At 39.3% G+C, this 24,310-nt stretch overlaps 1 protein-coding gene across 6 annotated transcripts in view; it reads right to left on the reverse strand.

Moving 5' to 3' along the window:
• gria4b (glutamate receptor, ionotropic, AMPA 4b) overlaps positions 1 to 24,310 on the reverse strand; it is a 182,376-nt gene that overhangs the window by 54,726 nt on the left and 103,340 nt on the right. For all 6 annotated transcript variants that reach the window (XR_012773131.1, XR_012773130.1, XM_075486908.1 and 3 more), the window contains exons 3-4: positions 14,742 to 14,981; positions 351 to 535 (exon numbers count right to left, since the gene is read on the reverse strand). Coding sequence is in view for 4 of the 6 variants with exons in the window: in XM_075486908.1 (XP_075343023.1) it covers positions 351 to 535; positions 14,742 to 14,981 (425 nt within the window). In the remaining 2 variants the exon portion in view is untranslated. The remainder of the gene's footprint in view (positions 1 to 350; positions 536 to 14,741; positions 14,982 to 24,310) is intronic.

Below are 24,310 nucleotides of genomic sequence, written 5' to 3' on the forward strand. Positions count from 1 at the left end.
ATACATTCAAAGGAAAGTGACTGATGCTCACAACAAACAGCTTGGACTCTAAGTTTGTAGACAGAAGCTGTAAAGCTGTTGCTATTCATTGTGAATCTACATTTTGAACTTCTTTTCACAAAATTGTTGCACTTTTTTCAAGTGACAGATGAATTGAATTTATTAGAAAATACAGTTTTCCCACAGAGTACACATGTTGTATGTGTACTGCCATTTTATGAGTTTTAGAAGTTGTAGTAGGGGTTGGTTCAAGTAAACAGCAGGCTCTCTTTGTGACAAAAGAAGACAAATGACCCACTTCTATTGGTCAAAGCAAACGACATCTAAATAGATGTTCTGGGCTGCATCACCTGTTCCAGCATGTTTTGCAGTCTCTCAGCTTCCAGGTCGATGACAAACTTCTTCTCCTGTCGCCTGTCTAGATCCTCCAGCAGTCGCCTGTAGTTGGCATCATTGAAGTTTTCCACACAGATGGCACTGACCTGCCAGTTGTTTTGTCCTGCCTTCTCCATGATGGCCTGCAGGATGGCGTATCCTGATACAGTCAGACACAAAAAGGAAAACACTATATGTTTTATCGTTCTATTTATAACATTGTATGCCTTATTTTGGTAGGTAAAGATGAGCTCAACATACTTAATAACTTATTTTAGTGCGTAAAACATCAATGTCTACTGCACTGACATGAACAAAAGTCAAATCAAATCTTTTAAACAAATGCAGATGAAAGTTTCACTGAAGCTAAAACAAAAAAGTTAGGGAACTTTGTTAAAAACAAGAAGTATCTCTTTTTTTGGACAAAACAATTAAACTACTGGCAGGTGAAGTAGATAACATTGTCTCTCTGATTTCAAAAGAAAGCAGCCAGTCTGACTCAGCAGCTGAAGTTATTGAAGCTGGAATAATTGGCAGGTGTAAAGATCTGAGCACCTTTGATGAGGACTAAACTGACAGCCTGATGTATGTCAGAGATGCTCCAGAACAGTAGGTCCTGTGCATTCACTAGTTAGTAACAATGAAAAGTAGTCTAAAGTAGTATCACATATCATTTCATTTGATTAACCAACTGCCATCTCATTTGGAATTTCAATAAAGTCTGTGAGAATTCTCTCCCATCAATCTTTGTTCCAGCTGTTCATCCAGCAGTTCCTGGTCTTTTGGAAGAAACAGGACCACCAAGTAGACCAATTTCATTCTTAAGTTAGAAATTAAGTTATAAATATGTTTCCTTCTGTTATATTTTCATTCTAACAGTTTAGTGGACAAAATAACTTTGCATATTTGCAAAATAATTCAATTATTTTAGTTTGTTTCAGTGTCTGTTGAAACACTGACATTTCAGTCTCTAATCAAAATTATTTCAGTCAGTTTGTCCATGTAGCTGCTAATGAACACAGAGAGCAAAGGTTGGCCTGTGTTGGCTCTATTCCATAGAAGAGCTACTGTATTACAAAATCTAAAGCCAGCTATGACAGAAACGTGTCAGGAAACACAGCTGCATATGCATGGGGCTGTGCAGCCGCAGAGTGGTCAGAGCAGCCAGGCTGAGCCCTGTCCACTGCAAAAAGGGTTTGATGAAGTGCAAGTCCAATCCTCCCTGGCCTTCCCTCAAAACCAACTTCCCTAACTGACTGTTAAAAAAACACATTTTACCATTATAGAGTTTGATGACACAGTTATGTGCTTCCATCATTTGTTAGTGTGTAAGTTCCCCAAAACAACAACAAGAACAAGCTAACAGAAATGGAGAATTGGGACAGACTGACTGTATGGATTTCTCATTCGCAGGAACTTCTGTAGAAGATTTTTCTAAAGATAACCTGGATTTTCTCTACAAGAACGTCTCATACAGTATTTATCACCAAAACACATTGGGTGTCTCTTAGAAATGTGCTGAACATATTTTCTATCTCATGAAACAGTTGTAAAACTACATTTTGAATATTTCAGAAGCTGGTTTTACTGGTGTGAACCCTTGTAGAAGAATTGTTATGTTTCATGGTTGGTTGCTGCCACAAACTGCATTTTACATGGAACCAATAGCAGACCCCTTGCATTACCAGCATGCTTGTGCACAAACAAAAGTGTGAGTGACAAACAAAATGGTGACCCCTTAATAAAAACGGTACTTGTGCTTGTTACCATCAATGCTGTGGTTGAAAACTCAACAGGGTACATTTGTATTTTAATATTTTTCATAATTTTCTAAATAGCAACTATGGTTATTTGAGAAAAAAAAAGAAGTTTTAGCTAGCTGGAGTTTTCTTTTTTCTTTTTTTTCCTATTGCCAGTATGACAGCTCTTGAATATGTTTAGAATAACAAAAACAAGACAACATTTTTATTCAACCAGGAAATAAAAATATAAAATCTCTTTTCCAAGACTGTTCTGGCCAAGATAGGCAGCAACTCAGGTCAGCAGTAATAAACACAACAATACAATAAAATAACATAAAATATATATGTAGATATAACTATACTATATAAACATCCATCCATCCATCCATCCATTATCTATACCGCTGAATCCGTCGATCGGGTCGCAGGTGGGCTGGAGCCTATCCCAGCAGTCAATGGGCGAGAGGCGGGGTACACCCTGGACAGGCCGCCAGTCCATCGCAGGGCCACATAGAGACATACGAGACAAACAACCATGCATGCTCACACTCACTCCTAAGGACAATTTAGAGATGCCAATCAACCTAACATGCATGATTTTTTGGACAGTGGGAGGAAGCCGGAGTACCCGGAGTACCCGGAGAGAACCCACGCATACACGGGGAGAACATGCAAACTCCACACAGAAAGGCCCCAGCTGGGTGTTGAACCTGGAACCTTCTTGCTGTGAGGCAACGGTGCTAACCACCACACCACCGTGCAGCCCCTATATAAAACATCTCAAGTTAAAATTACATAAAAACCTCATAACATATAACACCACAACTGATCATATATGCTTCTAATACATTTTATATACATTTATATATATATATATAAAATAAGTTTTATTTTTTTTACTGATTACACAAAAGCATCTGGGCTGAAATATAGCATATCGTACAATGTGAAGTGATAAAACATATTGCTCATAATTGCTAGTTTGAATCCCAAACGACCCTTTGTTGGCTCATCCCTGGCAAGAAAACCTCTTTCCTATCTCAAAGAAACTGTGCTGAGGCAAACTCCTCTAAAGCTTTTATCCTTTTCCAACCAGATCCTGGCTTTTGGTCCAGTCGAGGAAACAGGCTCTGTGAGTTGGATGTGATGCCAGACTGTGGGAGGGATGGGGAGCCCATCGCTGTCAGGTTTGTGTATAAAGAAGATGAGTGTCAGAGAGGAAGCTTTGGGAGCTGTGAGGGCGGCTGTTCTCCAGCAGGAACAGATGTCCCCCTTAAACGGCCCCTCCTGGTGGCCATCACAATCTGGCAACCCATCTCCCTTTGCTCCCAATTAGTGGATTAACCTGTGCTCCGGCAACGCAGCTCCCTCACCACCTCTTCTATCCAAATTTTGAGTCAAAGCTTTATTTCTTCAACATGTACTTTGTTGTGTTTGTGTGTACCTGCCTAGGGACTGCAGATGACCTCAATCTGATCCAAAACATCTCTTCACATTGCCTGAGATGGAGGGTTTTGTTCAGGATGGGAAGCCACAGATGTGTAGCTGCTGCTTCTTTGCTCCTACCGCCTGAAGCTACACATGCGCAGCAACTTCAGCTCAGTGTTAGTGTGAACTCAATGGGCCTCATGCAACAACCGTTCGTACGCACAGATTTGTTCTTAAATCGTCCGTACGAGTGATTTAAGAGAATTTGCGCATTCACCAATCTTTTTGTATTTTACGTTTTCTTTCAGGTACGAACAGAATTTACGAGTGATCCAGACCTGTCATAGGAGTTTCGTAAAATAGTCCGCTGTTATTCAAATCAAGTTTGCTTGACTAATGGATTGTATATTTAATTACTTTGAAGAAAACATAAATAAATATACATTATACCCCATAATTATGCTGACATTATTCTGTTTGACTTAAATTGTGCACTAATTGAAGGTTCATTTGAATCTGTATATAACGAGGTCAATGGGAAGCGTAGCCAGCGGCTGACTTGCTACTTTTGGATGCCTTAGCGCGCCAGGCTCTTGAAGAGAACGTGTGGAGACAGACGAATGGCTGACATCGCGATTAAGATTCCCAAGGACTGTGCTGCTACAAATATGCACCTTGCTAGAGCCACGACTCCAGAGAAAAACATGCCGATCAAACCCTATTCCACCACACGCCCAGGTCCTTACCACCCTTGGATTTTTGGCCACTGGAACCTTTCAGAGCGAGACTGGAGACAGATCGGGGGTGTCCCAGTCCTCTGTGAGTCGTGCGCTCCCCTTGGTCATCAAAGCTCTCATCAGTTTATCACCCATGGTACATCAAATTCCCATACACCGCTGTCCAACAAGTACAAATTAAGAGGGACTTTCATCCCGTGGTTGGACTGCCAATCATAATTGGAGCACGAGACACATATACGCATCAAAGCACCCGTGCCCCTGTCGTGGAGCGCACTGAGCTGAAGGCCAGGTGGGTGTGTCTCCATACCTCGTTCATGGCGTAATATTGCCATGAACGAGGGTCTCCACCTGAACCAGCCCAGGCAGACCAGAAGGTGTGGTGCCAGAAGACCCCCTCATGGACCACCCCATCAAAGTGATGAGGCAAAGTAAACTAAGCCCTGCTGTAGCGGCGAGCGTCGATGAAGTCATCCCACTAGGCGTGTGTAGAAAGCTTCCTATAAGCCCTCCGATAGCCCGGATAACAACAACATGGCAGCTATCAACTAACAGTGCAATAATACGCGTTCAGTCATTCATTCGGCTTAAAGTATTGGTGAAATAAAGACAGATAATGCCTTATTTAGAGGCTGTATTGTCTATGCCCTGTTTTCTCAGTTTATATGGATCTACGCGGATCTCGAACAATCTAAATATCTTCCGAAGGATGCTGACTTTCACCAAACTGTTATTGAGTAGGTGAACGGATTTTATGCCAGAAATAAGGTCCAGGTTTAAAAAAAAAAAAACTTCTCCTTTAACAACAGACGAGGTCTTTAGGATGAAGAATAACATGCGTTTTCCAAAGTTACAGTGTCACACCAGAAACCCTCTTGATTAAAACTTAAAATCAAGCTGTGATGTAAGGCAAAAACTGTTAGAATAGGAAACAGTTTTGATCTGCTATCTCACAAATCAGCAGCAGTTACTTGCACAGTGTTCAACAACATTATATTGCATCATGTCCTATCATAACACATGGTGTATAAAGCACATGGACAGGAAGTCGCAATGGTGGCGACCAAGGCAAGCAAAGTGAGGAAAGGGCCAGCTGATTACCAGCTGATAAATGTGTAGCCTCCAGGCTGTATGTGGAGCAGCACCCAGCTGCAATCAGCATCAGCGTCAAAGACACAGCCGAAGGGAGGCTCTGACGCATGTTGTGCAGATTGGAGATGAACCGGACACTAGATGGAGGCAGCTGTAGCATGTGTAGAGTAAAGTGAATGCACGCCAACGTTTATGTAGTGAGTACTTTTTCTCTTCCTTTTTTTACTCTGTTGTGTTGTCCAAATGTCAGCACATGTCTGCTGAACCGTCATCCCTCCTTGTTCACAGTGGTAACACCTCTTTCTCTTAGGGGACGACACAGAGAGCCTCACGCATTTAAAAATAACTGTTCATCATGGCCTTTACATACTGAAGGTACCGCTCCATCCACAGGAGAAACAGAGCCTATCTCTCACTCTTGCACTCTCACTTCTTCATGTCACCCCTCTTATGTTTTGTCATGTACTCAGTTCCTCTCCTTTTGTCTCCTGTCCTCTCTTATCCAGTAGTTTCCTCTTGTTTTACATATCCTCCATGATTATTTTGCCTTTTTATCATGTTTACTCGCCTCTCCAATTGTCTATACTCATTTTATCCTTCTCATTTAATCCTTCTTGATCGTTTTCTTATCTCTCCTTACTGCTCTTGCTTCCTCTACTCTTATTTCCTGTCCATCTCTCTTTACTTTTTCATTCCTCTCACTTTTATTCTCTCTCAGAATTTCTTACATATTTTCCTTTTTGTCTACTCTACTTTTCTTTTCTAATGTTATTTTCTCTCCTTTCTTCTGTCTTCCTTTCCTTCCTTCATCTTTGTTTCTATTTCTTCTTATTTTTTCTTTTATTTCTTCTCCTTATATTTTCTCTCCTAAGCTCATCTCCTATTTACTTTTTGTAGTTTTCTTTCTCTCTATGTTTTTTCTGCTTTTGTCTCCACTTATACTTTCTCTCCTAATATTTTTCTTCACCACTTTCTCTTGTTCTTTCCTTTCCTAATTTTTTACATTTCATTTTCTATCATAATTTCTTTTTTCTCCTATTATTCCCTGTCCTTTTCCATGTTTTTGTCTCTTCTGTTTTAATTTTCTCTCCGTTATTCTGTTTCCTCTCATCTGCTCTAATTTCCGTTTTTCCTTTCCCTTCCTCTCTTTACTCTCTCAATTTCAATTCCATTTCTCATTTCATTTTCTCTGATTTCTTCTCTTCTTTATTCCATCTTTGTTTTTCTCTTTTTTTTTACTCTTTTTTCATTTTATATTTTCTTCCCTGTACCCTAATTTTGTCAATATAATTTTCCTCTAATAATTTCTTCCCTCATTTCTTTTACCTTTTCTTTCCTCTTCTGTTAATTTTCCTCTCACAATCTAATCTGGTTTCCCCTTTTTCTATATTTTCTTTTCCCTTCATTTTTTTCAGTTTCATCTCCCCTTTTCTTTTTTTCTAATTTTTACTGCTCCTATTTAATCTCATAATCTCTTTCCTCACCTCTCTAATCTTTGCTTTTATTCTCATTATTTTCTCTTGTTGTGGTTTTATCTCACAAACTCTTGTGTTCTCTTGATCCTTTTTTATTCTCTTTCCTGTCCTCTGCTCTTGGGTGTTCTGTACTAATAGTATTTCCTCTCATTTATTCTCCTTTTCTTTTATTGTTCTTACCTTTGCTGTTGTGATATCACTATTCATTATTCTTTCCTCTTCTTGTGTCAGCTCAGTTTTACTTCCTTTCTCTTATTTTATGATCCTTTCCTCCCCAAAGAAATCACTTTGATTAATTTATTTTTCTCTCTTCACCTCTTTTTTCCTCTTCTTTCATTTTCTCACTGGAATATTATGTTGACTTTTATTTGTATCATCATCTTTAAATTCTGTCTATGTCAGAGTGTGTATGGGAATCCTAGTAAATCTATAATGAATAGCACTCTCTGTATCCATACACACAGGCACACACACACACACTCAATGCTGCAGTTTCCTGGTCCTTGTATCTCTCTTGCTACAATGCAGGGAATCAGACGGGCGTTCATTGACGGAGCTCAGCCAGGCGTGGGCTGATTCTACAGTATAGTCAATACTGGATGAATGCCTGCTACTGTTTCATAAAAAATCCTCCGGCTCAGGCGCCAGCCTTCACCCACAAGCTCACTGAAAAGCACTCACATGGGCAAACAGAACACTTGTATACTTGCGCAGCTAGGTGCTGTTGACGTGCACATGAAAACACACTCATGCCCTTTTACAATGACATAACACCTCATAACATAGTTGAGATTTTAAAATTTTTTAAATCTCCCTGGTCAGAACACACCATTACTCACAGCAGTACTTAGACTGAGTGTGTGCTATATGATACATCCACAGGAAATAAAAAATAAAAGTCCGACTGAACTCATACAATTTTCAGCTCGGTGAAGAGAAAAATGCTTGTGCTGAGATTTGCTTTCATGGTGTACCATTCAGCAAAACAGATTTCAACTAATCAGCTGAAGCTGATGCAGGCTTATAAAGGAGTAAAGAAAACTGAAAGAAATGCAGAAACATGGGAATAAATGGCTGCTTAAGATAAAAATAGCTTTTCAGAAAGTGCGTTTTACTTTAAAATGAACAACTTCAAAAACTACTTTTGTATAGAAATACCCCCAAAAGATTTTATGTACAAATTTCTGCTTGACTTCAGCACCATGGACAGAGCTCTCAGAAGGGCTCTCATCTTTTACATAAAAAAAACAATACATTTAACTGTTCCAATTTAACTTATCATAGCTGTTTATCATAGTTTTAAAAATAAGCTAATGTTAATGAGGAAGAAACTACTTAAATGTTAACAGTATATAAAACTAAATAAAAGAAGCAGGTCTAAACTTTTTAAGCTGTTAGAAAAAAAAATTTAGTTTGAGTCATTTAAGAAAAAAGAAAAATAAAGACTGGTGAAAATATATATGGTGTTTGGCTAATTTGATTGAATGATTGTTTTCTTTAGATTTGTGAAAAACAGACAATTTCACAATATTTAACCCTCACAAAATTAATATTTGCATCAATGTGAGGTTTAAGTTCTGTCACCAACAGCTTGATTACATAAGACTTGGTTATAATCTTTCCTTCTTTCAGGGTTGAGTTTGAGGAAGAGGTTTGGAATGAGTTCCTAGGAAATTTTGTTTGTTTATATGTATATTTGAATAACTGTCAGATTAAATAACATAAGAAGTCTCCTACAGACTTAAGAACATTATTGGGGCCTGCCATAGCATTGCATAGGAGAGCACTGCATAGCATTGCGAAGGTGGCGAAGGTGCCTTGCCATGCAAATGCATGGCAAGGCACCTATTACTATTCCGTTGGCAAAAGTCTATGGGATTTAACATTGAAAACGTGTCTCTTGCCCTATGGGCCCGCACATCCCAACAATATATATATCAAAACGACTGGCTCGATGAGTTTTTGCGGGCTATTACTTTTATTGAAGATTGGAGTTACCATGGCGACGTAATAAGCAAAAAACAGCCCCCCAAAGCCCCCCTAGGAATAAACAGGGGGATGACCTGGAAAAATCATAAAAAACCCAAAATTTTGAGCAGTTACTGTGTCATCATGCATTAACCTAGAAACGCCATTCAAATGTCAGTTTGTAGATACGTCCGTGCTGTGTTCAGAAGTGAAGACGCCATGTCGATACCTGCTACGGATTTCCCACAGCATGCCTCCAAGTGACCCAAAGTTTTGGCCAAAATCTGAATTTTTAGAGCACAACTGCCATTTCATTAGAGTGTGGGAAGAGCAAGAGTTCTGACCTCAGATTAATTTTCGAATCGCCCTCATGCCTACAAATATCGCTACAATGCCATTATGTACTGTCATAATATAGGCACGCATGTTGGGATTCATAAAATGTTTTCATATTTCATCTAGGGCTGACCGTTTGCTCTCAGAGCCCCTCAGAGCAAAGTGATGTCGGGGCTCAAAGACCTCAAATCCCCATTTTAATTCATCCAATTCTCAGAATCTCAGCAGCTCCTGCAGTCCTTCTTTCTCTCATCCGTGCTTTCACTGTGAATGTGCTACAGATTTGAAACGCAGGAATATTGAAGTCCAAAGGCGTCCCTCGCTTATTCTGCGAGAATTTTGTAGCTCTTACGGTTTCCGAATGGGAAGCATCTGTTCGTAGAGGTTTTTTGGCTCCGAGAAGCCTGAGTCTCATATAATTAGTGTAGCAGCAGCTGGGGAGGGAGATTAATTACCATAGAAACAAGGCTATTAGTGGCCCAGACAGTCCTTTGAAGTTTCAACAGCACAATTAACCGCTTTAAAGGGACAGTTCGCCGCTTTAAAGGGACAATTCGCCTCTTTAAAGGGATAGTTCGGCGCTTTAAAGGGAAAGTTCACCGCTTTAAAGGGACAGTTCGCCGCTTTAAAGGGACAGTTCGCCGCTCTAAAGGTACAGTTCGCCTCTTTAAAGGGACAGTTTGCCGCTTTAAATTTTTAAGTTGAAACGGCTTTGATGCCGTTTAGGCTTGAATGCTTCTTCTTTAGGCCTTGCGAACCATTCCTGAGCAGCCGTGATTGGTTGAGCGATACGCACACTTTGGCAGGCCCCTTCTAAATTTCTTCAGAAATTTTCTAGTTATAAGGTTACAACCCTAATGTTCCTGCCATGCCAATGCTATTCATCTGCCCATCTGTACTACTGTGCACAAACAGCTCTGGCTGTGTTTTCATTTGATATTTGTAAGAATTAAAGGATAAGACCGGTTTTTTGACATTGGGCCCTTGATTTCACATTATAACATGATGTTCTACTCACCCCTGCTTGTTGTTGGTAATGTGGAGCTGTTCCAAAGATATTCGAGAGGCGTCTGGCTGCTCTCTTGAGATATTCGGCCATGAAACGGTTTCCTATGGGCAAGCTTATACAGGTACAAACTATGCTGTTTATAATTTATTAATTACTGTACACTAGCACTGATAACGTGGAGGTGCGTCGCTTACTTTAAAAAATCCGGGTTACTAATTTAGAATTTTAGCCGAATGAATAAATAGGCAGCAGGTCTGTTCGCTGTCTGTGGCAGTAGCACGACGATGACGTCAGTAACACCCACTTTATGACAAAAAAAATCAAAATTACAGTAACCCGGATTTTTTTAAGTAAGCGACGCACCTCCACGTTATCAGTGCTAATGTACAGTAATTAATAAATTATAAACAGCATAGTTTGTGCCTGTATAAGCTTGCCCATAGGAAACCGTTTCATGGCCGAATATCTCAAGAGAGCAGCCAGACGCCTCTCGAATATCTTCGGAACAGCTCCAAATGTTCAACAACAAGCAGGGGTGAGTAGAACATCATGTTATAATGTGAAATCAAGGGCCCAATGTCAAAAAAACGGTCTTATCCTTTAAAGCCTAAGTTATCTTTGCAAGCAAAAGCCCTTGTAGTCAGCAAGCAATCGTGAAAGTAAAGCTTTCATTTTTTCATGCAGGACACAATGCATCCTGTTACATTTCATTGTAAAAACATACCATTTTTGCAGTAGCTACTGTACATTTTCAAATTAAACGTGACTGCCCTCACTTTCAGCAACAGGAACACAATGCAAACTGGAGACTGACACAATACACCCAGTGATTTTAACACATCTCTCAGTCATCTGTCAGGAAACATACATGTTCCGATGTCTACAAATGAATCAGTCCACATCAGCTCTGAAAGTCTTGCCTTTGGTACATGTCAATACTCTATTCACCTCCAATTCCTTTCATTCCGATCATAATGCTTTGATTTTCTTGTTTTATGACTGGGAAGCTGAACTGTAAGTTCTGCAATATTTTCACACCAGTAGTGGGAGTTCTGAATGAAACAAATTCTGAATGTCTCAATCATTACAGTCCCTTCTTAATTTTACAGAGAGAGACTTGAGATAACACACGTGGTAAAATCTTTAAGCATTAAAGTCACGTTGTGTCCTTGGCTCATCTGTAGGGCGGACTGCAGTGCAGTCTTACAAACAGGAACCGTGTTGTGTTTCTGGAGAACATTTGATTTGTTACAAGTCGGTTTTGTTGAAAAGAGAGAAGGCGTTTTACCAGGTCAAGCATGTATGACCCAAGATAAGAGGAAAAGAGGCAGGGAATGAGTTTTCCAAAGAGACCATCCTGATGCGTCCCCCACTCTGCAGCCTCATACAACCAGTCTGCTCAAACATTCACTGTAGTCCTCACAGCAGTGGAGAGAGAAAACCGAAACCTATGACTACCTTCTGGAAAATGTAAAAAGCGAGATGTGGAGATTTGATCTGTGCAGTAGCCCATATCCTTTATGTCTTGTAATGGAAATGTGACACGGTGGGGTGAATACATACAAACCTATTGACTCTGCTCATGTGTATGTGGCCACTGAAAGGCCAAGAGAAAACAAAAAGAGTAAGAAAAAAAAGCAGGCAGAACGAAACAAAAAGAAACACAGCCCCACTCGCCCTCATGTGAAAAAAGACACAAAGAAAGGTCTGACACTGTGCACAACACTTCCAACTGCAGCTTCACCTCCATACTAATCATTAAAACAGACATTTTGACCTTATTACAAGGGGAGAAAGTCACACATTTGTAAATAAAACTGAGGCCTGAGACAAAACCTCTTGACTAAGAGCCTGCAGAAAGATTTTCACATTTCTTCCACTTCAGAACCTTAAGTTGGAATTAAAGATGCTTGTTTCATTAGGGTAAGACACTGGGTGATTCAAATTCTAAAAAAAAAGGCTCTTCCTTAAGATCCATATACACTAAAGGCTTGAAAAAAATCAGTACATATTGAAGATACAATTCTGAGTCTGGTTACATTAACACCCTCTGTGTCATGATCATGCTTGACTGTAGTGTTTTTTTGGTTTCTGGGTCTTAGACGGGGTTGAGCAGTTTTTCCTGGAAGCCTGGGTCTGGTTCAGCTCCTTCGCTCTCACCTGTTTCTCATCTGCGCTCATCAAGACGCTTTCTTGAACGGATAGTTCGCCTCTTTTGAAGTGAAGCTGTATAACATCCCATATTAGCAATATAATTTATTAAATTTGACTTACCCCGTGCTGTGTCCTGTGAGCTGAGTTCCAGCCTCGTTTTGGTGTTGATGAAGGTAGTCCGGCTAGTTGGCTGTGGCCACAAAAATAAAGCGTTTTGCTTCTCAAAACAATATGCGTTCAAAAGAGTAATACATTTGCATCACAAAATCGTTCATCCAGAAAAAGTCAGACCTCACAATCGCTTGGCGCTATTTTCTCTCTACCTTCGTATCACTACGGTCTATGTAAACCGTGCAGACCGAAGTGCAGACCTAAGCAGTCCCCTGCTTCCGAGCAGTAAACACTGTAACAGGTGCGGCTATCGCTAGGTGGCTGCACGCATTGATATCAGGTAGAGAGAAAATAGCGCCAAGCGATTGTGAGGTCTGACTTTTTCTGGATTTTGTGATGCAAATGTATTACTCTTTTGAACACATTGTTTTGAGAAGAAAAACGCTTTATTTTTTAAGCCCCAGCCAACTAGCCGGACTACCTTCGTCAACGCCAAAATGAGGCTGGAACTCTGCTCACAGGACGCAGAAGGGGGTGAGAAAATGTTCATAAATGATATTGCTAGTATGGTATGTCATACAGCTTCATGTCAAAAGAGGCGAACTATCCCTTTAAGGATCTGCAGGAGCAACCAGTCTTCGCCAGATTGTCTTTCTACTGCAGTGGTAATTCAGACGACTTCTGTGCTTCTTGTTAAGAATATTCTTTGTGTATTTGCCTTGTCCTCCTGTGTTCTCAGTATCTGTTCCTCCATTGCTCGCCTTGCTCTGAATTTCCAAGCTAAAGGATTTAGCATTCTCATGTGGATTCCGAGACACCTGTCTGCTCACTACCTACCTGCTCGCCCCATAGTTGACTCAGTACCTTCTGTACCACAGCCAGCATCCTCCCCTCCACTCTGGAACTCTACCTGGATTCAGAAAGGAAAACCCACACCTTCACCTGGATAAATTACTCTTTCCGATTCTCACTAACCATCCTTACTCTGCTCTCAGACTCACCCGTTCCTTTCGATCCACTCACTGGCTCATCGCATCACCTATCTTTAAATAAACCTGGTCTTTTACTCAAATCTCCCAGAGTCAGCGTCTGCTCTTGGGTCCTATTTGTGAGTCAGCCCGGCTTTAACCATGACACTCTGATAGCAAAGAAAATCAGAGATGTTATCTGTGTTTTTAATGGCCCTTCTGCCCTGTAGAATATTTTGGCCAATAAAGACAACTTTCTGTCTACTCTTTTTAACAGTAGCTAATTAAATAATAGAAATGGCATCAGTTTGGGGTCTGATATTATGAAGGTTGTGCACCTGCCACATCTCTATGGTGGATGATATGGACTTTACAATCATGAGAACGCTAACGTCATCATTGTTGTGTTTAGGTGATTGTCCATGATACATTACAGGGATTGCAACCATGAACAGTAAAATGTGTAACTGAACCCTGTATATTTTCAAACCCTAAATATTGATTTTTAACTCTTAAACCTGACCACTTGTGAGAGGGAGCAAAGTAGAAAAGCTTACGTTTTACAAACGTTACAAAAAAGGTTAAGGGTACTCCCTATTCTTGACCTAATTTCAAACATTTGCATGATGCAGCTTTACATTTTCTAACTTCTTTGTGATATTTCTCAGAACACTAAAAATGTTGTGTAATCTCTAACTTTGTTTTTAACTTTCTGGAGATCAATTAATCTTTTATTCAATCAGAACTATTCACAGTACCAGAAATTTGGAACATTGTATGTCACTGTATCTGCTCTGTGTTCTCTACGACAAGCAACAACAAGCATGTGTTCTGAGTATGTTCATGCCAGAAAAAAGCAGAACATTTTTGCTGGGAAGTTTCTAGGAGTGCCTGCATAGTTTGCTGGCTGTTCCAGGTATAAGTGCTTGAACTCGAACTTGAAGTCTGACTCCCTGCCTTTGGTGGCGCCATTGGCAGAGATAAAAACATAATCTTGTTTGTGTTGGATTTATAGATAAGCCCAGCACCTTCATGGCTGTCTCACTCCTTTCATCCATTCAAAGCAGCAGCTTTGTGTCCAACCTTTGACACCAAAACTTTACTCTTGAAGGACGACTGCGTGATTATGTTTGCAGCCGTTTCTGTGGAGTCATCTGTTGTTGTGTTGTCAAGCAAACCACCTTTTAACATTCTTATGATATAAACTGATGGCCAGAGCCGTTGTTTTTCTTTTGGAGATAGTCTGTATGCAAAGAGTAAAGTAAAGAAATCTGTGATTTGTACTTTTGCACGGTTTTCAGATGAGAGGGCCAAGCACAAGTTGCCATTCTATTCTTAACACTCACCTCGGTCCGTGTCATACAGAAAGACAAACTTGTTCCAGTCGTAATGGTCGAGGAGGGACAGTAGCGCTCCCCGGATGGATGGCCGGAGCTGTAGGGTGAACTGGCTCTCACCCTCAGTGGGAAAGCTGGGTGTGATGAGGGAGATATGCAGGGCGCTGCAGAAGGACGTCAACGTGTGAACTGAGCGCTTGTCGTACAGGCCGAAGATGGCAAAGACACCACGGGAGTACTGGGAGCAAACTGAGGAGGGAGAAAACAACATTACAATGAATTACAAACATTTGGAAATTCATGTGAAAAAAATCAATGGACACAGACCTGCTAGATACCTACACTGAGCTAAAAAAACATTTTGTAGGATAATTTGACAGTTTAGTGAAGTGTTATTATTATTCATTGTAGTTATATAATACATTAAAATGTTAGATTACTCGACCATTTAATAATTTGTTGTTTTTCAGTGGTCACAATTAAATCAATTAATGTTTTATGATAGAATTTGAACTAAAACATGTGTTTTGTGGATGTTCAGGTCAGATTTTTCATTTATAAATCAAATCAAATCAAATTTATTTGTATAGCACATTTCATGTACAAACAGTTCAAAGTGCTTTACATAAAATAAAAGCATTGCAGCAGGGAGTGCAAGAAGCATTAAAAATACATAAAATAATATAAAGAGAAACAAATAAAATCATTTAAATGAATTTAAAATCAGGCAACAGTCTAGATAAGTTAAAAGATATTTCATGCATAGACACATGAGAAAAGAAATGTTTTTAACCTGGATTTAAAAATGTCTACATTTGGTGAAAGTTTAATCTCCACTGGCAGTTTGTTCCACTTATTTGCAGCATAACAGCTAAATGCTGCTTCTCCATGTTTAGTCTGGACTCTGGACTGGACCAGCTGACCTGAGTCCTTGGATCTAAGAGCTCTGCTGGGTTTATATTCTCTGAACATATCACAGATGTATTTTGGGCCTAAACCATTCTGGGATTTGTAAACCATCAGCAGGCTTTTAAAATCTATTCTATGACTGACTGGAAGCCAGTGTAAAGATTTTAAAACTGGTGTGATGTGTTCAGATCTCTTAGTCCGGGTTAAAACTCTAGCAGCAGCGTTCTGGATGAGCTGCAGATGTTTAATGCTCTTTTTGGGAAGTCCAGTTAAAAGAGCATTACAGTAATCGAGTCTACTGGAGATGAATGCATGGATGAGTTTCTCCTGATCTTTTTGGGAGAGGAAACCTTTAATTCTGTTGATATTTCTGAGGTGGTAAAAAGCTGCCTTGGTGACAGCTTTGATGTGGCTGCTGAAAGTCAGATTTATACAACGAAGAATGTTGCCCGACTGTGAATCGGATTACTTCTTGTTTATTCAGCACATTTCTCTCATGATAATTTTATCATTTAAGAGCAAAAATCATCAAACAACAGGGGCTTGCTTCCAGAGAAATCATTTTTTAAATGAACCAAGTTCTGGATGAATGCCAGAAATCCACTTGCATGCATACAGGAAGTGATGTTTTCAGTTTGCTTTAGATAAACAGAGGAACTGATTTGTTAATGTAAGTAGCCATCCACTTTAACCCTAACTGTTTTGGATGACAATTGATGGCTGGGAATGTGGTGCAAAAATCACCACAGCAATAAATGCCCAGAAAGCAAAACAACCAGTCATTATCCCACTGATTACCACTTTAAATCCTTTCAAAAGCAGCTCTGAATGCAAAAAACAGATGAAAACCAAACACATCTGTTTCCTCTGATGCTTTCATCTTAAAAGCTGTTCTCTTCCCACATTTAAACAACAGTACCTCATTTCCTCATACCACATCGAATCCTTCTCCTTGCTCTAGTGTAGATATTTTCTAGTGGAAATAATAACACAGTGTTCAGGCTGTAATGCTTGGTGACAGAAACAACACAAAGAGAACCTGTGCCTGTTGGGTTTTATTGGTCATGCTTTGAATTAAATGGAAACATTGCTTTTGCATAAAATCTACACAAGCTTTACACCCCCCCCCCCCCCCCCCCCACACACACACACACAGTCTGTCCTGCTTGAGCAGATCTTCTCATTATAGAAAGGTTTGACTCTCTACAAGAGCCGTACTATAATTGCCCACTTTTTTTTTTTTTTCATACACAGAACAACAACAGAAAGGGAAGATAATGAGCATCCTCTGCCAGCTTCCGGATACATGCAGAATCAGAGTGAGCGACAAACTGGAGGAAGAGCTGGGGATGCTCCTGTTGTGAAAAGGAAATGGGGGGTGGAAAAAGAGTAAACAAGAGAACCCATTGTTTTCATGCAGAGTGCAGCTCTCTACTGTGGAGACAGAGGGAAAGAGACTGTGTTTTTTTTAATCTTCTTCTGTGAGACAAACAAAAGTCAGAGACACAAAGAGGACAACCACTCTGACTCTGTTGTGCACATAGAGGTGTTGGGAACTACACTGTCAAGATATTAAACTATTCAAATTCCGTTGACTTTACAAGTCAGTCTCAGTGTTGGGTAGAAATATACCTGATCTGGGACACATTGGTGCCTTCGTTTTCTGTCGGAATTCCAACTGAAACCACAAAGTTTCTGCAGTAAAAAAAAAATCACTCTCAGATTTTTTTTTTTATATTGTACTGGAAGGAAAACATAGAAGATTTGGTTATAGATCTGAAACACTCCTTGCCAGCTTTTCAGGTGCAGAAATCCATTGGAATTAGAGGTTAATGGTTCATAAATGTAAAGCCTCGAAGCCCCTGAGTGGGCAGAATAGGGTACCAGTATGATTGACAGCTGAGCCAGCAGGAGCAGTGAGGTCAATGCAAAGCTGTGCTGCAAAGTTAGCACACCACACAGTGACAGACAGAATAAATCAGAAACAAAATTCCAAAAAAATAGGGACCAGATTTAAGAATATCTGAAATTTTCTTTAAAAAGAATAAATGGATGGCTACAATTCAGGGTCTAAATTAAACTCAACTTGTTGACCCATATGACTACATCATCCAGGTATCAGATGTTTACTGAATGCCATAATTTTTTCTTTCTAACCTTCAACTGACTTAAGCAGCTCACTTTTACTCGTGCAGCTGTTTACCCAACATGTTCTCACCCCAGCTCATCTCATCAGAAGCCTTCAGTATCACACTGTAGAGAAAAGTTATACCTGAAGTGACATTTTCTACCCTGTTGGGTCTAGTGATCTACAGCACATCCACACCTCAAAAGACTTTCAATGACAAGAATAATGGCTGCACCCAGAGGTCAAAATGGTGGTGGACTTTCAAACCAGGAGATCAAAATTTGAATCCTGCAGCTGGAATTTAAATGACCTATGTGTTCCGGTTACACTATCATGCTACGTCATTTTTCGACATTTTCTGTTAGGCAAGGTTTAAGAAAAAACACTTTTCAAAAACATTTTATAAAATGTGAAATCAAGGGGTCCTCATCATAAGTGGGCTTGTTCCTGTTAATCCACAGTCAATGACACAGTAGAACAACCCTGTTCAATATATTGCTATTCAGCTCTGAGTGTTTTAATATCAGAATGAGAATCCTCATCTCATGGTTTTCGTTCCTCGCTCACGCAGTTGCTTTTTGGTTTATTTTCTTGTTGATTTTTGGCCACAGTAGGTAGCCCTTTTACCACCAAAGTAGTGACATTTCTTTGTTTAATGTGTAATTAAATGACTCATTCCTAACAAGTTTGGCTTATAAGCATACACGGTGTGAATATGTCAGTGTTAGGCTCACTACTGGTTTCAGTTGCCCCGTTTAGTGTCCAAAAAAGAGAAAAAAGCTGTTTCCAGAAAGAGAAATATTACTGTTACTATTACTGTTCAAAAGCTGTTGTACCATTATTAATTTTTATGCCAACAACAGTACTGATGAATTCCAACACCTTTAGAATAAGATGACTTGATTAGTCATATCCATAATTTTTTCAGGTTGAGTCACTCCAATTTGGGTACAGTTTATAAATGCATTACATTTGAGCAAAGACACTGCAACATAGCATTACAGTGATAGGTAACTTATATGTGCACATCAGGCCTCGCTTTCTGCCTGGAGACAACACACTTACAGTATGTGTGCAAATGTGTGTCCAAACTGAGGCATAAGAGCAATCAAGAGTCTCAGTAGAACGAAAGTCCACTCAACCAAGAAAGAAGTCCAGAGGTTGGAAAATCCACAAAGCCTACTAATGTCCCTTCAAGGGATAGAATGACATCACACATACAAACCCACACTTCTCAGCATCCTTATATGAATAAGTAAACCCCCACTCACTCTTACTACATTGCTATTATCCACAACAATGACACATTGATATGTATGTGAAGAAACCTGCAGGTCTGAGATTTAATCCTTGCAGTCTTGATCAACACCCACCTCCTTCAGTCTTTGTCTTCAATTATAGCATGTTTCCACAACAAGCACAACCAATATTTTTTACAACAATATCCACCATGTCTGAAAATGCTACTATCACAAAAATTTACTAAATGTGCATAAAGTGACCTCCTCATGATGTGATAATTATAACTGTGGATACATTTGTTTGTCTGGTAACTATCTTTGTGCTGCAACTGTAATCACAATGTAATCAAAATCTGCAAATTAACCAATAAATTGATTAAGTTAGAATGTGTCTCTTTAAATTGTAGTTGAGCAGATATATCACACAGAAGAAAGCTTTGCACTACTTCAGACTCAAAAGTAGTCTAATCTTGCTACCAAAAGTTTTAAAAACATAAAAAATGTAGAACATATACAAATTTCTGATACTGTCCGCCTGGCAGCACTTTCAAACGTGACTCCTCTGACGCTGAAATATTCCATTAAGTAATTCACTCTACGTCCCGTCCATCTGTGAGCGTAACGGAGCACCCTTTGAAGGTCACACTTTAACTCACTCAGGAGCTGCCAATGTGTGCAGAGAGGTTCTGGCAGAGTAGATAGACCAATACGGATGTATAGTATAACGCCAAATGGCAAATGATGAGTGGTTAATTAAAAAATGATTGCTTCAGCACTAAAACTTATTCAATCAAAACCACAAACAGCCTGCCCCAACGTCTGATTTCGAGTCTGTGCCAAAGGTTTGGGGACTTCAGTGATTCTTGTTCATTATACAAGTATTATAATTGGTCCTAAATTCATGCTAAAGCCTAACAACAATATCATGAATAAAATGAAAAAAGAACCATCTTCTACTGTAGGGGGGTGAGGTGGAGTTGCGTGAATAGAGACAAGACAAGTAATGGACAGTCTCAGACTTTACATATACTGAACCACCATGCCTAAGTATCTAGATATTTCCATTTTTTTCTCTACTTTTTATTTGTGCTACTTAACAATGTTTAGTTGCTTTGTAGATTTTCAAATGATGATGTGTTATTATAAATTAAAAAAACTTTACCAGTGGAGAAATTAATGAGCTAAAACAGGCCTCTGAATTAAAGTGATACAAACATACAGTGCTGTGAAAACATCTCAATTCTTTATATATTGCCAATAAAGCAGGGAAAATGTGCAGTGATGCATCGAATCATACAAATTCTTTGGGAATTGCCTTGTTGAAGGAAGAATACTATTTTATGTCTTTATGCCTGTCAAACTGTGTATTTTTATTTTTAATTTTTATCAATACAACTAAATAAATGTGAACAAATGATGTCTCCCCAACAGGCTGCAAGTAACAAAATGCCTACAGATAGAATCTAAAATAAAATTGATTATTTTGCTAAGCTATGTGTACACAACACTGGTTCCTCCCCACAGTTAGATACCTTTTTATGTTTGAATGATTCATAGGTCAGAAAACCAAAACAAACACAAACAATAAAAAACTGTTGCTCAAGACAAATTTAAATGTATCTAAATGTATTTTGAATTATATACCAACTATAACATGTAATCTGCCATTATACAATATAAGAACTTAAACTTTTGGTACCTTAATGTGATGAATGTATGAATTTTACTTATGATTGAGTACACGGTGGTACCACTTCTACCTAAATACAAGCTAATATACTTCCATACTTCTTCCACCTTAGCAGAAGACACAGAAACACCCTGAAACTGTGGCAACGTGACCAAAATGTTTTTAATAACCTACCTACCCCATGAAAAAGTGAGTAATCATTTAACAAGAAGGTTCTGTACTCTTCTAAAAGCAAATTTGAATCACAACAACCAGATCTAACTTGGGTTTGCACTTTGAGTGAAGTAAACCTATAAGCATTGTGCTATGGGTGCCTAAAATCTGAGCATACAAATGGAAATCAACACGTAGTCATCAATATAAAAGCTCTGACTGACAGAGCCAATGACAGACCAAAAACTCATATTTCATGGCCATGAAAATAAAAACTGTATGTGTTCAGTGAACAGCCACCACAGGAATGAACAGACTGCCATGTCTAAATACTTAATCTTGTGTCTACAGATGCAACAATTGATTTAACGACTTTGTAGGATTATAAATCTCAGACACAGACTTATCACCAGCTCACAGAGCCCTTTAAGAATTATCCAGCTCACTGGTTTGATTTTAAGGCCTCCAAATTTACTGTTTCCTCACCACTCAGCTCACCACTGTCAGCCTCACAGGCAAAGTCAGATTAAAACAGAGCCACTGTGGGAGCAAAGATGGACTTACAGTCATCAGATGGCCTGAATCATGACTCCAAATTAATGCTGATGTGTTTGCAGGATGTGTAAATATAGGCAACTGTTTGCCAACATGTTCACATACTATAACAGGATAAATGTCCCTGTGGTGCTTACAGCACATTCAACTGCCCCCAAGTGGCCAAAAAACTGAAAGATCCTTCAATGATGAAAATATCCACAGGCAGATGGTCATCAGCGACACTGTATGTTTGATAGTACACCCAGGCTAAAAGTGTTTGTTGTATAATTAGCAAGAATTCTGAAGTATTTTGTACCCTTGAATTTTGAGTGCAGAATTTGGAATATCTTTAGAAATGAATCACTCTTGTGCAGCCATAATATCTTTGTCTGAAACAATTTAACAACACCAGAAATGCTTCATAAAATAAAATAAACATCATGAATCCAATTATTTCTCCTCAGATGAATATTTGGTTGCAGAGCCTTTAGCTACGATGAGCCACCACTTATTTCTTGTCCTGTAGAAGCTTCTTGCATCTGTCTGCTAGTAGTTTCTAACAATCTTACTGGTGTGTGTTCAAGCCCTTAAGTTTGCAGAAGTCAGTTTTTGCAATTGCCGATTTTAGCTCCTTTCAGAGATTTCCAATGGATATAGGTCATGTCTCATTATTGAAATACACATCCACACATCCTCTCTCTCGGTTCTACTAAAATCTTGTTTTTTGACATTGGGTAAACTATTTCAACCTAAAATCTTTAAGAGAATTTGCGCATTCACCAATCTTTTTGTATTTTACGTTTTCTTTCAGGTACGAACAGAATTTACAAGTGATCCAGACCTGTCGTAAAATAGTCTGCTGTTATTCGAATCAAGTTTGCTTGACTAATGGATTGTATATTTAATTACTTTGAAGCAAACATAAATAAATATATACATTATACCCCATAAAGATGCCGACATTATTCTGTTTGACTTCAATTATGCAGTAATTGAAGGTTAATTACTCTGTATATAACAAGGTCAATGGGAAGCGTAACCAGCGGCAGACTTGCTACTTTTGGATGCCTAAAGCTGGATTTATAGTTGATGTGTTGCTCACGGCGCGGGCGGCCCGTGACGTCAAAATGACGTTTCAGGCCTGGCGCGCGCCACGCATTGTTGTGCATCAGTCGAATTTTGTAACTTTGCGCACGCTGAGAACGACAAACCGGATGGACCAACTCGAAAACAGGCTCACGTCTGACGGTTGTGTCATGTAAAATACTGCAATTATTTGTAAATAAATGATGTCGTTAGGATTTTGCTGTTGTTTCATTCACTGGAAGCGGCTTTGAGTATTAGCGCTATATAAAACCGATCTATTATTATTATTATTGTTGTTGCATCCTGAAAGGTAACGATAATTCCATGTCCATTGAAGCACACTAACAAACAAAAAAAGAAAGGGTAACACAATACACTAGGTTCAAAGCATTTCATCTTCCAGATACTGCTCACTGTCATTGATGATAGTGTTTCTGCTCTTGACAGGGGCATTGTTTTCTTCTCGACTTTCGTCGTAGAGTAGTAAGAGGTAACCTTCACATAGCAGCGACACTTCTGTGACGGAGAAGATTTCAACTACTGGCGCATCGACTTGCACCACCATAAATAGCCGGCACGAAATCGTGACGTCATCAACACCGCTCGCGCTAGCCAACGCGGCAACCATGCTAGAGCTTTTAGCGCATGTCTTCGCTGAGACCGTGTCGACCAGGGGTCCCCAAACTTTTTTCGGTGGGGGCCACATCAACTTTCCTTTCTGTGATGGGGGACCGAGGTCAGTCTATAACAGGAAATGATACGGACCAAAGTGACAACTAGTATTATTGTGGAGATTATAATGATCATTTGTTGGAGCTGCACTTCGCTTGGCCTTGGTGCCACCTGTTGGTTTTACGAAAAAAAGTAATAAAAAGTCTTCACGTGTTTATTTGAAGTACCACAGATACTCTTTTTATTTATAGAAAATAAAAACACAAGCTGATGCCAGGTAACAATGAGGTGATGTGATTTTGTAACAGGTACAGGTGAGTTAACAATTGGTAGGTATTTTGTCTTCACAGGTAGTGAAATAATATTAATACAGAATAATAGTAAAAATCAGGTGAAGTACCCTTATCTAGGTAAGCTGACTTTGTATGTACAGAGTAAAGTAAAAGTGAGTTAACAATAGTTAAATATTTTGTCTACACAGGTATATTTGTTTACTAAAGCTACAGTGAAATAACATTATACAGAATTATTGTAATAAACAGCTCTATAAGGTGATCTGATTTTGTATTTACATGACTCTTAGATGAGGTTTTTGTGCTGTGATGATGAGGATTTCTGGCTCCAGGGTGGGAGCGGTCAACCACAATTTCTCCTCCTCACTTCAGGGTGGTCCTGGAAGCATGCAGGTCCTTCAGGAATGGCAGATAAAAAACACAAGCAGCCCATCAGCAGATGACATGCTGCACTCTCATTTTCAGTGTGACATCACTGGTAAATAAACATGTTGGCTATAAAAAAAGAGCATTTCTATACTGACATTTTTTCATATTCATAGTTCTTGAAATCAGTAGGCTTACCATGTCAGTGTGAGCTGTGGGCTTGCTTCTGACTGGTGAGGAGATCGATGGCAGGTTCTATTCCAGTTACAGCCAGCCTCAGAGACTGATGCAGGTGTATATCTGAGAGTCTTGATCTCATTGAATTTTTTTATCAGCTTCATGCGAGAAAAAGTTTGCTCACAGATATATGTGATCCCAAAAACTGTGGACATCTTCATTGCATGCTTTCTTATGTTGAGGTAGGTCTCGTTTGGGAGGGAAGCATAGTACTCTATGAGACAGCTGGGGTTGAATGCGTCTTTCAGCACATGACTGGTCTGCAG

The sequence above is a fragment of the Odontesthes bonariensis genome, chromosome 16 (assembly GCF_027942865.1).
Source record: "Odontesthes bonariensis isolate fOdoBon6 chromosome 16, fOdoBon6.hap1, whole genome shotgun sequence".
NCBI lineage: Eukaryota > Metazoa > Chordata > Actinopteri > Atheriniformes > Atherinopsidae > Odontesthes > Odontesthes bonariensis.